General features: G+C 37.8%; 1 protein-coding gene across 1 annotated transcript in view; it reads left to right on the forward strand.

Annotated features, from left to right (window-relative positions):
- The window catches only part of Sdk1 (sidekick cell adhesion molecule 1), an 881,670-nt gene that overhangs the window by 341,796 nt on the left and 522,331 nt on the right, over positions 1–17,543 (forward strand). The window contains exon 2 of the mRNA XM_047533731.1: positions 11,602–11,761. Coding sequence (XP_047389687.1) covers positions 11,602–11,761 — 160 coding nt within the window. The remainder of the gene's footprint in view (positions 1–11,601; positions 11,762–17,543) is intronic.

Below are 17,543 nucleotides of genomic sequence, written 5' to 3' on the forward strand. Positions count from 1 at the left end.
AAAATCCAGAATCAAATAAGTCTTCCTCTCACCTCTGCCTCATCTCCTGCTACTGTCCTACTCTCTCTTTCCATTCTTCCACCCGGTCCTCTGCTGTTCCTAAAACACACCAGACTCACTTCCACCTCAGGTCCTTTGCACTGGCATTTCCTGCTTCCTGAGCTACCCATGTGCCTGATTCCCTTCATGAGCCCCTCCTGTTCCTTACTCAGGAATCAACCTTTAAATTGATGCCTCTTTATCTTTTTCATTTAAGATTGCCATCCCTTTGCCAAAATTTTCTTTTCCTTTTCTGTTTCATATCTTTTTCTATAGCATTATCAATACTTTATATGCAGGTAATTCTCTTACTCTTCCATATGTGTTCCTAAAAAATACCATGGTTTTGTAAAATCATACACTAAAACAAGAGAACTTATAGGAAAATTTTTGGGGCGAACCATACAAAATCTATGGAACTTTGCTATTAAGACACTAATAAAAAATAATACTCCAGTACCTTTCTTCATTGATTTTCTGTTTTGATAAAGACAGAAAAGCCTTCCAGACATATTCAACTGTCCTTGAAGCTTCTCTCCATAGTGTAATGTAGTGGAAAGCACCGTGGTTCCTCATGTGCCTAAACCAGTTACTTCATGTACTAAACAAAGGAAGGTACATTTTTGGTTTTTAAAGTAGTTCTCTTGCTGCTGCTGCTGCTGATTGTTATCTTATAATTCTAAACCTTACTCTCTAATAAACAATGAAGTTTGTTCATGATAATGTTGTAACATTAATATTCTGGGGGGACCGTGTATAAATCAGTACAACTTCTGTGTTGCACCACCATCAGCTCCCTATTTATCAACCACGGATGAAGTAGTTTGTATAAAAAAATAGAGTTTTTAGCAAAATAGGTTGTTCTGTATATTTTCTTTGTTGACTGTTAATCTCTCTAAACATCTCCCATGAAGGTGTGATTTTCATTGTTTTGTTTTTTAAATTCACATCTGTATTCCCATCTCATAAAAGTCCAAGTAGGTATTTAATAAATGTTTGTTGAATGAACGAATAAATAATCAAATCAATATTTAGACTTCTCTAGAAATTTGAAGTAATTGAAAATAGGAACACCTGTTTTTCTTTAAATTGAACAACTTCTTTGGCTTAATAGTTATTGACATTTAAGACTGTGGCCTGATTTATGTGTGTTATTTAGAAAGCCAGAAGTAAATGTGTTCTGGATGAAGTTCAACATTCAGCCTTCTGCAGGAAGATGCAGTTTCATTCTATGGCAGAATGTTTTAATAGAAGCCAGCAACCATATCGTGCTTTTTAAGAAGGTGCAGTCATGAGCATTTTGTGCACATTAGCTGGTTTAATCTCAGGACACCTTGAGAGCAGTGGTTCTCAGAATGTGGTCTGAGGACCTCTGACAACCCCACAACCCTTTGCCAGGAGAGTCTAGCAGGGCAAAAGCATTTTACAGTAATGCAGAGATTTTTTCCATGTGTGGAGATTTTACTGATGATGTACAACTTCTGGCACTCCTGCAGATATATCAATAATGATGCCAAACTGTACTATTGGCATGTATTTCTTTTTGATTAAAAAAATCCAGTTCCCTTAATATTCTGGGTGAAGTAGTAAACAATCATTTATTGTGTTAAATTTTGAATCTAATGAATATCTTTTTAATATTTTGTGTCCAAATGTGAATCACATATAAAATCCTTCTGCTGAATGCACAAACAGGGAGGTTGCTTCCAGGCAAAGTCCTTGTGAGAATATCTGAGCTGGCAGCCCCGCTTGCTGCTTTGTTCTTGGTTCCCATTTTTACCTGAACTAGTGACTGACAGACAAAGTATAATTATTCAGTCTTGGATGTTTGGCAGCATTTTCTTGAGAGTGAACAAAATAAATCTATTTCATTAAAACAAAACAAAAAAAACTTTGTGATTAATGCTAAAAATTGAGGTCACACTTAAAAATTGGAATTTTGGAAATCTTATGTGCCTCTATATATAAGCTTGACATTTTCCCACTATTTAAGGACTTGCCTTATGCTATATTAACATGTGATTCTTTTTCATTGTATAATGAAATTGTGTCAACATTTGGAAGATCTGCAAAACTCAGTGAACCAACAAAGTCACATGTGTAAAAGATCCAAAGTACCAGATAGACCAAAGAATTTTAATATAACAGAGTACCAAAATTTCATTGATACGGTTTCAAATTCTACATTACAACTAACCTTTATGAAACTGACACTTGTTCAGTTGTGTATCAACAAAATATTCTCAATTATTTGAAAAGGCTATTAAATTACTTCTCCTGGTTTCTTACTAAACATCTGGGAGTCTGTATCTTATTCAACTGAAACAACATACTACCAAGACTAAATAGAGAAGTGTATATGAGAATCTCTTTTCTACTTTTTACAAAGGTTGAAACTTAAAAAATGTGGAGCAATTCTGTTAAGATTGTTTGTTTTGTTTTGGATAGTACAGTTTCTTTTTTTAAAAATTTTTACAGACTGCATTTTGATTCACTATACACAAATGGGGTACAACTTTTCATTTCTATGGTTGTACACGATATAGATTCATACCATTCATGTACTCATACATGTACATAGAGTAATGATGTCTGTCTCCTTCCACCATCTTTCATACCCCTGTCCCTTCCCCCTCTCATTTCCCTCCACGTAATCTAAAGTTCCAACATTCTTCTCTTACCCCCTAACCCCTCACAATGTGAAAAGAGAGCTGCAGAGTGGGGGAAAATATTTTCCACTCGCACTTCAGATAGAGCACTTATCTCCAAAATTTATAAAGAAGTTACAAAACTTTACACCAAAAATACAAAGAACCCAATCAATAAAGTGGACCAAGGAACTGGACAGACACTTACAGAAGAAGATATACAGGCGATTAACAAATAGATGAAAAAGTGTTCAACATCTCTAGTAATTAGAGAAATGCAAATTAAAACAACTCTCAGATTTCATTTCACTTCAGTTAGAATGGCTATTATCAAGAACATAAGCAATAATAGGTGTTGGCGTGTTTGTGGGGAAAAAGGCACACTTTTACATTGCTGGTGGAGTTGCAAATTGGTGCAGCCAGTCTGGAAAGCAGTATGGAGATTCCTCAGAAAAGTTGGAAGGGGCCCACCTTTTGACCCAGTTAGCCTACTCCTCGGTTTATACCCAAAGGACTTAAATTACATACTACAGTAACACAGCCACATCGATGTTTATAGCAGCTCAGTTCACAATAGCTAGATTGTGAAACCAACATTTTACTAAGCATATCTTTTGTTTTAACATAATGACCAATGTTATTTTCAATAATCTTTTTAATTTGTGCCATGTTGGGGATGGAACCCAGGGCCTCAGACCTACTAGGCAAGTACTCTGCTGCTAAGCCCAGTGAAATGAATGCATAAATATTTTGAAAGTTCACAGTTTTACTTTCTAATATGATAAACAGGAAAATAGGAATTTAGTAGTCCTCTGATTGTTTTTACACAAGTGGCAAAGTGGTCTAGAGGCCCAGAAGTTTGAATACTGTTGTCTTGAAGAGATTTATTTATTTATTTATTTATTTAGTTAGTTAGTTAGTTAGTTCTGTTGACCTGGGAACCCAGGATCAAAAAGCGAGGGCAAGGTGACTGGTTGGAACCCAGGCCAGAATTGTGCTCTGAGCTGCCGTCATGTTGGAGCATCTCCTTGAGGATCCTTTATGGATTGTAACTTTGCTAAAATCAACAGGCTTTGTCTGATTGACCTGAGATAGTCTTAGGAATTTCTTTCACATGTAATTTTCTTGCTAAGGTTATCTACACCATTTAGGTATCTCTTTTGAGTCCCACTTTCTATGTCAGTAAATATGTGCCATAAACTCATGAGCAAATACCTAAGCAGGAAAAGATAAATCATATTTAAGTTTCTTGTCTTGGACCTTTTGACCTTTTATTTAATAAGAACTGGATTTGGGGGGATTATTTGAAAGAATCTTTGAAAGAAATATTGTATCATATTCAAGAATGTTGGTTTTATTTCTGGTAACTTTCTTCTTTATTTTTTTTTTCTTCTTTTGGTCATACTCTCTCTACAAACCATAAAAATGACAATTTAGTACACTTCTACTTTGAAGTAAAATATGAGAGCTGGAAGCTTATTTCAGTTGGAGATATAGGGAATTGCTTTTATCCTACTGTCTCTTCCTATTATTAATTTATATGTTGAAATAGATTAGCACAGTACAGGATCAAACTGGGACATAAATACAACCATTTTTGTTTCTACCATCAGCTTAACTATAGATTAATGTCACTGAAAGCTTGAATGGTTTCTTACAGGGAAATATTGGAAGGGTAGATTTACCCCATGGGTTGCCTTAAATGTGTTGTTAATTTGCATCGATTTCAGAGAAAAGAGAGACAATCAGTTTGACTTCCCCATTCACTGAATCCCAGCAAACTGTTCACAGTACTGTTTAATGGAAATCTTAGGAGGAATCCTCCTGCTCTTCCTGTCTTCACATGCACAGACTGAAACATCAAGAGGGTACCACAGACCAATGACTTGGAGAAAATTCTATCCTCGTTGGCCAAACTTCTGAATACAAAATGACAACTTGGTGGTGAGACCTAGGAATATGCTGTGCAAACTTTGATCTGCTTTGTCCCTTCTGATTACATTACCCTCCAGAAAACAGGAACAGAGACCAGAAAGGAGATGGGCAAGTCTACCTCTTACTTGGTCTAACAGTGTGCTCAGTTGTTCTGATGCTGGGTTCCCAGACTCTGTCCCAACCAAGGGTTGCAGTCACTGTGGCCCCAGATAAGCCACTCTTTGTCCTCAGTGTGACCTCCAGATCTCTCCAACGTACAGGAGTTCCCCACAGGAGGCCTTACCACCATGGCCAAAGCTGGCATGAGCAACAGGCTTTCAGCTGCTGCTTAGTTGGGATTTATGAGCATTTGTCTGGAAAAAAGAAAAAAAAAAAACCTCATTTATAAGGAACAGGGGGGCAGCTCTTTTACAAACCTTCAAGAGCTGTACAAAGCCACTGTGTAGATGAAGTAGCTCTCAGGGATGCGTCTGGGCCCTTTGTTTCTGTAATCCCTTGGAACCTCATCCTTCTGTAGCTGAATCTGTCACTTGCTGCAGGCTCCTTTGGAGCTCATGCCTCTCCACTTCTGCCCTGGCTGAGATGTGAGGAATTCAGCCACAGGGAGGTCCTTATCTGTGAACCCCATCAAGGTCCTTCTCACAGTACTGACTTCATACCTCTGTCACCTCTGCTTGTGGTATTTCTCTTGGCTTATTTACAAGTCTTATTTTCTAGAACATGAGCTCATTGGGTAGGGCCAGCTGTAATCCCCAGGGCCCAGCAGCCAGGAGATGCTCAGGGAATGCTTGAGGAATGACCAAGTGCCTCGGTTTGTAAATGGAGCAGTGGCTAGTGAGGGTATCTGTCTTGGGCCTTGTAGCGAGTGTCTTAGTGACTAGGAGGCGGTGGGTAAGTTTAACTCATCTTATGCATCACACAAGGTATCACACATCATTTCAGTCCTATTCTAAGCCTAACCTATTTCTTCTAGTGCTGAACTCAGAACATGCTTGCCGTGATGTGTCTTAGTTGAGGAGCTATGGTCGGGTTCCTCCTGGACTGTGGCAGGGATCACAGGGGAGCACAGTGTCAGGCGTTATCTCTGATGTCATCCAGTCCTGCGCCAGTTCTGCTACTCCAAAAGGCTTGGGGCTTTAGTGCAGCTTCTAAGTTCTGGTTGTGGGTTTCCACCCTGTGGTTACACCCATCTGGTGTCCTAGGTGTGTCACCATAAGCTGAGCTTAGCTTCAGCTTGTCCATTCAACCACACCCATGGTGTCCAGCATTGGAGCAGCTAGATAAGCATGCTCTGGTCAAGTACCAGGCTGGCCTAACACTATTTCTAAGATGCTCACCACAGAACTCTTCTTCTGTGCAAAGATCTGCAGAACTGGGAAGGCATTGAGGCCTTTCTCACACTGTTCAGAGATCCTACATGGCGCTGAAAGAGGAACACATGGGCGTGACCTGACATAGGTAAACTTCTAGTCCTACCCCACTGGAAACGTTTGAGTGTGATAGGGGAACAGTTGGAAAAACACCTTTTTTCTTGTAATTTGCAGTCATCATGATAGTTTCATTTTTTGGGGTTATGTTTGAAATCAAATATATATTTGTTTAGTTGTAGCAACCTTTCACCTGGAATTCTGATACTTTTTTTACCAGGTAGTAGTATATAAAGTGACATACAGAGAAGCTGGGTACTTTTTTTGTTTGTTTGAACCACAGAATATGATAGTACAGTCTATTATATTGAAAATCTACCACTGGAAAATATTTATTAATATTTCTAATACAGTAACAAAGCCTGGAATTTAGCTATGATGATAGAACCAGCTCTTTACTGGAATGATAATTAGCTAGTGTAGGAATTATTATCTACCATTGATTTACCCTCTCTTTCCTCCTGTCCTCATTTTACCTTTAACTACACAAAGGTTTACATGGTGGTCATAGAAAGTGAAACTTGAATTGCCTATGCTAAAGCATTTAGGGGACTTTGTCCTGAAACAGTAGGGTCCTCTTAAGAGCACTACAGGTTGACATTTTCATATCAGAAGATTTAACCACGGTAGAATGTATCAAGTAATATTTTTAAATTTTTAGCTCAGAAATGCATTTTAAATACATAATTGTTTTCTTTAAAAAGATTAATATTACTATTGTGAAAAAACACATTATACCGTGAGATTAAATTCTTGGCTTCAATAGGTGTACATAATGAACTGCCAGTAGCTGAAATTGGAATGACTGCATTTACCAGAACAGGATCTTCTACCCATATTTTTCAGAATAGTTCACAAATGATACATTATGCCCTGTGCTTTTGTTTCTCTCTGGAATTTGAAAAATAAAACTTTGTGTTAGTGGCAAATTCATAAGCTTGGGGCATGAAAATGTTTGAATTTGATATAAAAGAAGTTTTGAAGAGAAGATTAGTGGTTTAAAGCAAAAGATTAGTCGCCCTGGGAAATTTAACTGTGGCAAAAGCAGAGTTCGGTAATAAAAGGTCCTGCTCCGACTGATTGCCCATTCATGCTGCGACTCCCTGCTGGACTCACACCTGATTGATGGTCTGATTACGAGGGCTCAGTAGATTTCCTTCTCACGTCAGCAGAACATGTGGTTTCATCCTCCTTTGTGTTTCTGTTGTTTCCTCTGCTAAGTGAAGGTTGATTATTATTTCTTTATTCATTATCACTTGAAAAGAAAGGAGAAAAGGGCAAATTACTGAGTAGATCACGTTTATCTTTGTTGAATCTCCCATTGGTAGAGTCACCAAATAGCTTGAAGTTTCATATTTTGAGTACCTAATAGTTGATTCCTGTTCATCCAACCATAAGGGGTTTCAAAAGATTATCAGTTTTCCCTGTGGAGCAGACAATTAAGGCCCATAGGACAGTCCCCTTCTGCATGTAAGGGAGCCAAACCAAAGGACGAGTCTCAGTTTTGACTTCTCTTGTTTCTCTGCTCCCCAAGGAAACTATTTCTACTCTGCCGCATGGGTCATGGTCCCTTTCTAGATGAGAAGATTATCTTTGCATCGGGCAGGTAAAGTGAAATCCATTTACATGCTATCTGAAGACCTTAAAAGTCCATTTAGGGGACTGACTTTGACATCATAAAATTATGATGTTGTCTTGAAAGAACATTAACTCTGTTCCTCTCCTTTGGATGGACCTTAAATCTGTATTATCCAGACAAATGAGAGTCTCTCTTTCATAAATGATTTACGTTCTATTTAAAAGTATGAAAATGGAAATTTCACAGTTTTCCTTGGTAATTCATTCTAGGATCTAAGAATGTTCATTGTTAGGATATGTAAGTGTGCATAATCTATTTATTTTCTTTGGGGGGGGGCGATCTATTAGTTATTATTTGAAACGCATACATACCTACCTCTCAAAGAGCGTTAAGTGCACCATTGGCTTTTTCCCAGGTCAAAGTTTGATAACTTTACCTTAGAGGTAATTCAGTCATTTTTTTCTGCTTTATGGATTTTTTCAAGCTTTTCTTTATCCTATTTAAAGTATAGAAAGAACAAATGCTTGTGTAGAGGGTCTGTGCACACCTGAATACTAATCTTTCCTCTTTCTCTTCCAATAGCTTTTGTGCTTTGTTACCTTTATGTCCTTTTTAAATTTCAAGATCTTGCATATTTTTCAGTGATAGATAATGCTGAACTCAGAAGGATTATTATTCTCACATTGGCTAATCTATGTTAAAATATTTGTGGTAATAATTTTAATTATTAGAAGTTTAAAAATCCAGAACATTGACAACATTTGCCCTTCCTTCTTCTTGTAATAAATATCAGCATCTATGCTAACCATGATTCTTTGGTCACTTAGATTACAAAAATATTTGTTGCAAATTTTAGGACACTATTCTTTGTGAAAAATTTTCTCCTAGATCACAGTACCCAGCATGATAATTTGTACATTTGTGTAGACATGTTTGGTTAACTATGAATTCTTTGAAGAATTGAGCTGTGGCATGATTTAAATTCAAAACCATTGTATAATGTATTAAATTGATGATGCACTGTCAATTGTAAAACCAAATTCAAATTCTAAAGCTTCTATCTTGAAGCTTTTCCTTTCAAAAAGATGTATTTTTTATGACTCATGCATGTAGGACACTGGAACCATATGAAGTGGCATTTCTTTTTCTATTGTTAAAGAGAGTGCAAATGGCAAGACATTAATAAAGCCTGCAGCTCAGTAAATCCCAAGGTATCAAAGCTATATCCATTGCAATTCAGCTTTATTACACTCTTTGGGTCATAAGAGTGGATGATTTTAGTTGAAGTACATAGCAAAAAGGGAAATTGGACACACCGTTGACAGTCAAAACCTAGGAATGCACTTGAAATGCAGCTTAGACCATGTCATGTGCAACAGAAGCAGGTAAAACTCTTGTAATAAGACCCGGATCATTGGCTCCTCCTGACTTTGACATGTTTTATTACAGCACCTAACACTTGACTGTTTATATTCCTGTGTCATCAGACTTAGACCATAACCTCTTAAGGGATGGTTACCACATCTTATTCTCTTTGTATTCCCAATGCTGATTACAGGGTCTAGCACATAGAATCACTGTGTGTTTATTGACCAGAAAATTATACAAACCAGAAACCTAAGAATCCTTCTGGACCAGCTCTGTCATCTTCACTCCCATACCCAACCCATTATTGAATCTTTTTTGCCACTTAGTACGTTAAAACCACCCATTTCACTCCATCTCTTCCATCACAATTCCAACTACTATCTTTGCCCGACCTGCCATCTGTCACCTCTTGGGGCATTTTAACTGTATGGCAGTAGTGGCCTCCAAAATCATCTCCCACTACCCCAGTCCTTCTTTAGCTCTTTTCTCTGCAGTGCAACCAGAATAATCTTGAACTACACAACCTTTTCAAAGGCTCCCTGCAATTCTTTGATAGTGATAGCTTATCATCACCTTTGCATTGCCAGTACTTTTGACTGAGATGTATAAACAGGGTGATCATATCATCTGTTACTCAAGTGAGAACACTTTTGTGAAGTGGGCATCACTGGTATACGTGCAGGATGGCATGTGCTTGCCCTGCCTATAGGACCCTGCAGAATCTGGGCCCAGCACACCCTGCTTTCATTCACTCTTTGCCCCTGCAGTAAGGGCTATTTTTCAGTGTCTCTCTCTTTTTTTTTTTTACTTCTCAAAGTCATTCACCTTGTCTCCTCCTGGCCCCTTGAGTTTACTATTGCTGGAGTATTTGAATTCTAATACTTTAGTGCTCAACTCCTGCATTCAATCTCATTGACTGGTTTAAATCACCTTACTATATGTTTTGACCACACAGATGCAATTTAGCATTTATTTGAGTGAACAAATTAATGAATACTAGTAAGTGGTTAGTACTACCAATATATCAACTATGTATAATTGGTCAACACAAAGATAAATTATACAATCATAGCTCTGTATCCACTAGGGATTGGTTCCAAGACCCTGCTGTGTATATCAAAATCCACAGGTGCTCACATCCCATATATAGATGGTGTAGTCTATGCATATAACACATACGCTCCCATACACTTTAAATCATCTCTAGATTATATATAACTCTTAATATGATGTAAATGCTATGCCAGTAGTTACGGCACTGCACAGGAAATAATGACATGAAGAAAAAACTCAGGTCTTGTTCAGGACAGTGTATTTTCTGAATACTTTTTACCTGCAGTTGATTGAATCTGCAGAGGTAGGACCTGTGGAACAGGGAGTGTATATTTAGTGTTAGTGTATGTGCAACAGTTTCATGTGCAACTACACTTTCATGTACAATTTTAATGCTGTTATAGTATTTGATGTTTAATTTGTTAAAGAAATACTAATTTAATTATAAAGTCCAGCTAAGGAAGTCCACAAACAAGTTACCAAAACTTTGAAGTTAGATATGGATTGAGAAGAAAATTCCTGCTTTTGAGAAATTTGTGACATTTAGAATCGTATATATAGAATTGCTTGAGTTCTAGACCTGGATTATCTGGATTTACATAATGACAACCATTTATGGCTGGGTAGTTCTTGAGCAGTTTACTTAAATTCTTTGTGCTTCTGTTTATTGCTCTGTAAAAGAGGTATAATAATGACATCTATATCAGGATTTTGCAAAAACTAAATAAGTTCATCTAAAACAGGACAGTTTCTAATACATGTTAATTACTCAATAAATGCAAGCTATTTCTTATATTTTTCTTTACTGCTATTATATTTATTCACTCTGTACAAATTTATTTATTATCTACTCTGTTTCTGGCATTGTTCTAGGTCCTGGGAATTCAGAAATGATTAAGACAGGAAAAGTACTAAGGCATAATCTATAAATAATTTCAAACTCTAATACAGATATTGTGATTGCAATAAATGTAATGATATAGGGCATGTTGGTGGGGAGGAGCCTTAGTTAACTGAGGAGACAAATCAGCATGCAGAGTGTACCAGGTGAGGGAAGGGCAAATATACAGGCCCTGGGGTGGGAAGGAGCTTCACCCTGGTTATATGTAAAAGCAGACTTGTATGTATGGAGCAGAGAGGGTGGAGACCTGAAAGATAGACTGAAAGCTGATTCTGACTGCATAGTCATAGGCATTTTTTTCTTCATTATCCTAGATGAGGGACACCTAAAAAAACTTAGGTGTCCAAAGATACTTAGAGTATCTTTGAAATAATTATCATGTTTTTAGAGGTCTTTTCTTTTGAGAAAAGTAAACAGTGAATGATTAGAACTTTTGGAAAAAATATATGAAAATATATATACATATTCAAGCTCTCAATTATGATTTCCAACCCACTTTAATGCACCTGTGTCTATTTTGTTGGCAGATTCACAGAGTTGAAAACTTAGGGTTAAATTTTGTTTACTTAAGTATTTTATTAATTGGATTCATGTTATTTTCATGTTTATTCAGTGTTCTTCTTTCTCTCCCCCGCTCTTTTTAAATCTCAGATGATGTTGCACCATATTTTAAAACAGAGCCAGGCCTACCGCAGATGCACCTGGAAGGGAATCGCCTTGTCCTCACTTGCCTTGCAGAAGGGAGCTGGCCTTTGGAATTCAAGTGGATGCACAATGACAGTGAGCTCACCACCTACAGCAGCGAATATAAGTAATTGATTGATTGCAAATAAGATTCCATTTCAGATTTCTGTGTTTAGAATACTTGCTTTATGGGTCATAATAGCATAAGGGGTAAAAATTTTGGCTTGGATTTCTAATGCATTAAGGATTAGAGGACTAGATTTGAACACATAATTAGAATGGGATTTACTATTTTGATATAGATTGTATTTTCTTATAGAAGTCTGTCATTATATTTGTAAAAGTAAGCCTGTTAGCGAAACTGTTAGTCAAAATATAGTGCAGTTGCAGAGAATTCACATAATGCTTTAACATGACAAATTTACTTTTTTGTGACTATACCTCTACCCAAAAGTATTATTTCTATTTAACAGGCTATACATGTTTAAATAGAAACTTTTAGTTTGGTAGTTCTCTGGAACTCTGAGCAGTCAACAAAAACATTCCTAGCTGTATTTTTGAGTTGGGATAGGAAAGGATGGAATCATGGGGAAGGAAGGAGCAGCACGTGGGGTAAGAGGTCAAGGGGCAGAGCTGGAGATGAGGATAAGTCTGAAGTGCTACTCCATCCAGGAAGCAGCCCAGCACTGCCTTTTGAGGCTCAGTTTCTCCTCACAGGACTTGAGAGCTCCTGGCCTTTGCTGTTTCAGCCCCATATCTCTACAGAGGTTGTTAGGCTGCTGATGCAGCTCTGAGTAGGACAGAGAGCTGGTGGTGCCCACAGAACCCAAGAGGCTGTAATGGAAACAGAAGTCAGCAATGCCATGCTCTCCTAAGTGGGCTAAGGAGTAATGAACTCTATGGGGTGGGGGAGGCGGGGCAGGCTACTGAACCCAGGGAACAGCCTGGCCCTCATCTACTTCAGAGGATGTACTCTGGTGGCCTGTCCAGAATGTGTTTTCAACACACACACACACTCTTTATTGATTGCCAGTAGTGAGTGTTCCTGTGAAACCCCTGCTAGCTTTCCTTCTCCCTACACCAGTCGGAGGACAGGCCACCCTGGGCTGCAGCCCAGCACAGGAGCAATGACTGTGTGGTACTAGCTCATAACTTGTTTTTGGCATGGCCCTCCGGCGGCTGTTCCTTATCACCTCACACTTGATTTGATTGTTTCCATGGTCTGCTCACTCTTTAAAGACATTTGAATTTGTGATCTCCTCTTAAAGTATTAGGTATACCTTTTTTAAAAAATATTATCTGCTTTGGGGGGAACAATTTAGCATAATTTTAAGTTCATTTGTCTTGAACTTAATTATCTCTAGGTTAGAATCCCAGCTCCACTCCTCCCTGTTAGCATTAGCATTGTGACCTGTTAGCATTAGCATTGTGACCTTGGGCAGGCCAGCTGTGCTTCTACTGTAAGGATCTGCAAGATGGGGCCAATCACACCTCCCTTGGATTTTTGTAAGCATTGGAAGATTCTAATGTATATAAAACAGTATATTTTCTGGCTCACAAGTAATCCTCTAATTAATCTAGTCAACATTCTACAGTATTATTATGTGACATTATGGGACTTGATTGTTAGTAGGGGAATAAAAGCAAAAATTAAAATGGAAAACTTAGAAATGAGAACCATGTGTAAGTAGTGGATTTGAACAGTAAGTGATTTGAGTTGAAGTACTTGCGACTCAATTTACTATCTCTGTGATTTTGGAGAAGTTAACCATTTTGTTCTTATTTTCCTCATCTGTAAAATGGGTATAATAAAACACCCATCACAGGATTCTCATGAAAATTAAATGCAAAATGTATGTGCCCTAGGAAGAAAGCAATAATGTTTCAAAAGAACCCAGATTGTTCTTCCTAATAAAAAAGAATTAGTGCTGTGACTGGGCTCTGGGGCCTAGGCCTGTAATCCCAGTGACTCAGGAGGCTGAGGCAGGGAGGATTGTTCAAAGACAGCCTGGACAATTTAGTGAGATCCTGTCTCAAAATAAAAGGACTGAGAATGTAGTCAGTGGTAGAGCACAGCTGGGTTCAATCCCCAACACCACAAAAAGAAAGAAAGAAAGAAAAGTAGTGATGTAGACAGTGTGTACCAGTGGTTCTCAAAGTTGGGTATATGTCATGGATAGTGGAATAGAAAATTTTTGGTCTAGATCTTCAGTTTCCTTATATATATTGTCTGGAACTAGGTTGTCTAAGAACATGCCTTTTGTACAGCCTCCTTGCTAGTTGTCTTTTCCTATCCCTGTTTAATAATTTCTCCCACTTCACAGAGGAAGGGTGCACAGGTCCATTAGGTGTCTTCCTGTGGGACTACACCTTAAGGGTGCAAGATTGAAAAAGAACAATTTTGAAGTTCTATCTATTAGGCTTCCTTTCAGTAAAAATGGATAAGACAGAAGTCAAATCATAATATTATTTGCATTCTACTGCATGTATTTAAAACAGTTGTGTAACAGTTTTATTTTGAAATCACAAAACGAACAAGTATGCCACTGTTTCATGCAAATTCTTAAACTTATGATACAAGAGTTTTGGTGTTGACTTCAAAATTCTTGAGGTGTTTTGTTTTGTTCTGCATTCCTCCTTTCACTTGCAAATTTGCTGGTTCATTTGAAAAAAGCCTTGATAGGCTACCACAAGACAATCTCTGTTGGCTGTATTGAGCAAGAATGAGGGAGTGACTTATTATGTATAGGCCATTGAAATGAGGCAACTACTTCACTACGTTGCACTGGAAACTTGATAGAAAGAAATGGATGATTCTGGAGGAAGAATGGTTTGGGGTAGATGTGATGAATTACATTCCATTCACTGAGGGCTTCAGGTACTCAGACAGGTTATCAAAAAACCATCATATTTTGTCATAATTTTTTCAAGATATAAAACCTGTCCAAAAATCTTATGCTATTTTTTCCAATGACTCTTTTATCTACTTTCTTCTAATAAGCACCTTCAACTTTCATATATAAGTACATTCATGTATTAACCTTTGTGAGACCTTTCTAACCCTCAAATTGGAAAATGTGGATTCTTTATGAAAATGGTACTTGTTTCTTACCTGAAGGTGAGACCCTATTATTCTTTCCCTGGTGTTAGTTATGACAATGCTAATCTTAAAAACAGCAAGTAAATAATTTCACCTTTTCCAGCTTCGATTAAAAATAGCACTTTCTTTGCTGTTTCAGTGCATTTCAAATGTTTCATGTGGATACTCTGAATTTAAGCACAAGTGACACCGGCAAATTGATAGTAGTTTCAATAGTTAAGTCAAGGTTGTATGAGTGTCTTAGGTAGATTTGCATCTATTTTTTCTAGAAAACATTTACTGTAAATTATTTTATACTTTGGAAAAAAATATGTCATGCTTATATTTAATGTGTGTACTTGTGTATGCATGTGCAAAGAATTCCTTAATGTCAGCACAATATTAGTTGTTATAAAGAGAAATAATTGGATACTCTAAACTGCTACGTATCTTACAATTTTCTTATGAGACCCCTCTCTCTTTCAATTCTATGATACTCCAACAATAGAAATTTCCAGTAAGAATATGATTAAAAGGAAAGTTATTTTTCTTATGTTTATAAAAAGGCAAAAAATTCACAATATCAATAAAAATTATTAAATGCCTGGGAATAACTTTTATAAGAAATGAATAGAACCAACATGAAGAAAAGTCACACAGAGCCTCCCTGAGAGATAGAAAAGAGGATCCAGGATAGGAAACTAAGGCATTGTAAAAATGCTGCTTCCTGTGAAATTATTGTAGAAGTTTAACCTGTTATCAGTGGGTCTCTTATTAAACCTACTATCAATAGGATATTTTAATAAAAAATGCCAATGAGATTTTTTGGTGGGTAGTTTGAGGAAATTGTTCTCAAGTACATCTAGAAATATAAGCATAAAAGAAAATCAACAAATTGTAAAACATTAGGTGAATAATGGGGAGGAATTCTCCTTTCTAGGCATGAGGACATATTAGAGTCCCACAAAAATCACAAGTTAGTAGTATGAAAATAAGTATTCCACAGGAGAGTTTTGAGCCAGATCATGATCTACATAAAAATACATGTAATCAAATGAATGCAGATTAACATTCAAGCTAATGTGGACAGGGCAAAGAAACAAGGAGGAAACCCCACAAAGGCATGTATTATCAACCTGGGGGTCACTGTAAGTGGCTGAAGCCCAGTCTCACTTGGAACTTCTCTGGAGCCTTATGAAATGCATCTCAGAAATGTTCACCCTTATGCATGACTGTGGAAAATGTTTATCAACTTCCATATTTGATAGATAAATATTGGCCCTATGGTCACTGGCCTTAATTTCTAATTAGTTCAAGCATTAGTACTCAATTAAACATTCTAGATGTGGTGCCAGAGAATCCCCAGGAAACATGAGGCATGGTGGAGACACTTCTGCTGCCAGTTGCACTGGCATTAAGCCACTCCAGACTACATGGAACTGCTGACCACAGCAGTGGCTCAGGCTAAAGGTAGAGCCAGAAGTATAGCATTGAGTCTGTTTTTGAACCCCTCGGGTCACCTGTACCTACTATTAAGGGCATCAAAGAATGTCCTCCAAGAGATAATTAGCTACAGTTTCTACAAGGACCTCTTTTAAGAGAGTTAGGATAACAAGCTATTTTTCTTATTTGTGCAAGTCTTAAGACTCTATTCAATCCTATATTTCTCTTTTATCCCTATCCCATTCTAGGTATACCTATCTGCCATCCAGAACTCCAGTTGATCTGAGGTGCTTTCTGGTAGCTTGATCTAACCTTTACCTCTGCTTTTAGTTGCCTTGCTTTTTTGGGGCCATGGATGTTGTCATTGCAGATGATCTTGTGAGCTATAAGGGAGACTTCAGTGAATTCCCTCCTCTTTTATACCATTTGGCACCAACCCTGTTTCTTAGGTAATCAGGTTAGTTGCCTCTATAAAAGTAGTAACTAGCTAGGTGTGGTGGCACACACCTGTATTCTTAGCAGCTCTGGAGGTTGACACAGAAGGATCTTGAGTTCAAGGCCAGCCTCAGCAAAAGTGAGGTACTAAGCAACTCAGTGAGACCCTGTCTCTAAATAAAGTACAAAATAGGGCTGGAGATATGGCTCAGTGGTTGAGTCCCCTGAGTTCAATCCTTGGTACTTCACCACCCTCACCCAAAAAAAAAAGTAAAAGTAGTAACTAATTTCTTGGAGTTCTCCTGGCATGCAGAAGACAAAGTGGACCAGGGTGAATTTTAGATTAAGGTTCTCTTGTTTTTTGCTTTATGGCCTGTAGGAAGCACTTGCCCTTAAGAACCAATATCTCTGATAGAAAAGAGCTTCATGTGGGAAAACACAAATAGGTCCCTGGAATAAGACCATTTAGATCTTGATCCCTTAGTTATGGTCACTGGTTCAACACATATATCTTGGAGAATGGTGTAAAACACTACACAGTGTTATTCCAAATTCCATGTTCTTATAGCATGACTATTTCCAGTCGATGTTATAAATAGTGTGACTATTGGGTCCCCTCGTCAAGCATCTCTTTTCGCACCTCCTCCTGTAAGTGAAATAGTTCCGCATCTGGGGCAGTGCCTGGCATCTGGGGCTGCCAGGCTTATAGATTGAATGTTGTGTACGTCCCCAGATGGTGGTTTTGGCTGAGTCAGTAAGCTCGGAAAGCAGACCCATATCCAGAACAGATACCAAGTTTGATACCATGTTGGAAGGGGCAGATACAATCATGTAGTCAAGTGATCATTTAGAGAACAGTGCTATAATGAGGACTCAACATGCGTCTGTACTATTGTCAGGTTTGGCATCTAACAAATGCCAGGTCAGCTTTGATAAGGAGGAGTCAGTTCTC

This window comes from Sciurus carolinensis, chromosome 18 (assembly GCF_902686445.1).
Source record: "Sciurus carolinensis chromosome 18, mSciCar1.2, whole genome shotgun sequence".
Classification (NCBI taxonomy): Eukaryota; Metazoa; Chordata; class Mammalia; order Rodentia; family Sciuridae; genus Sciurus; species Sciurus carolinensis.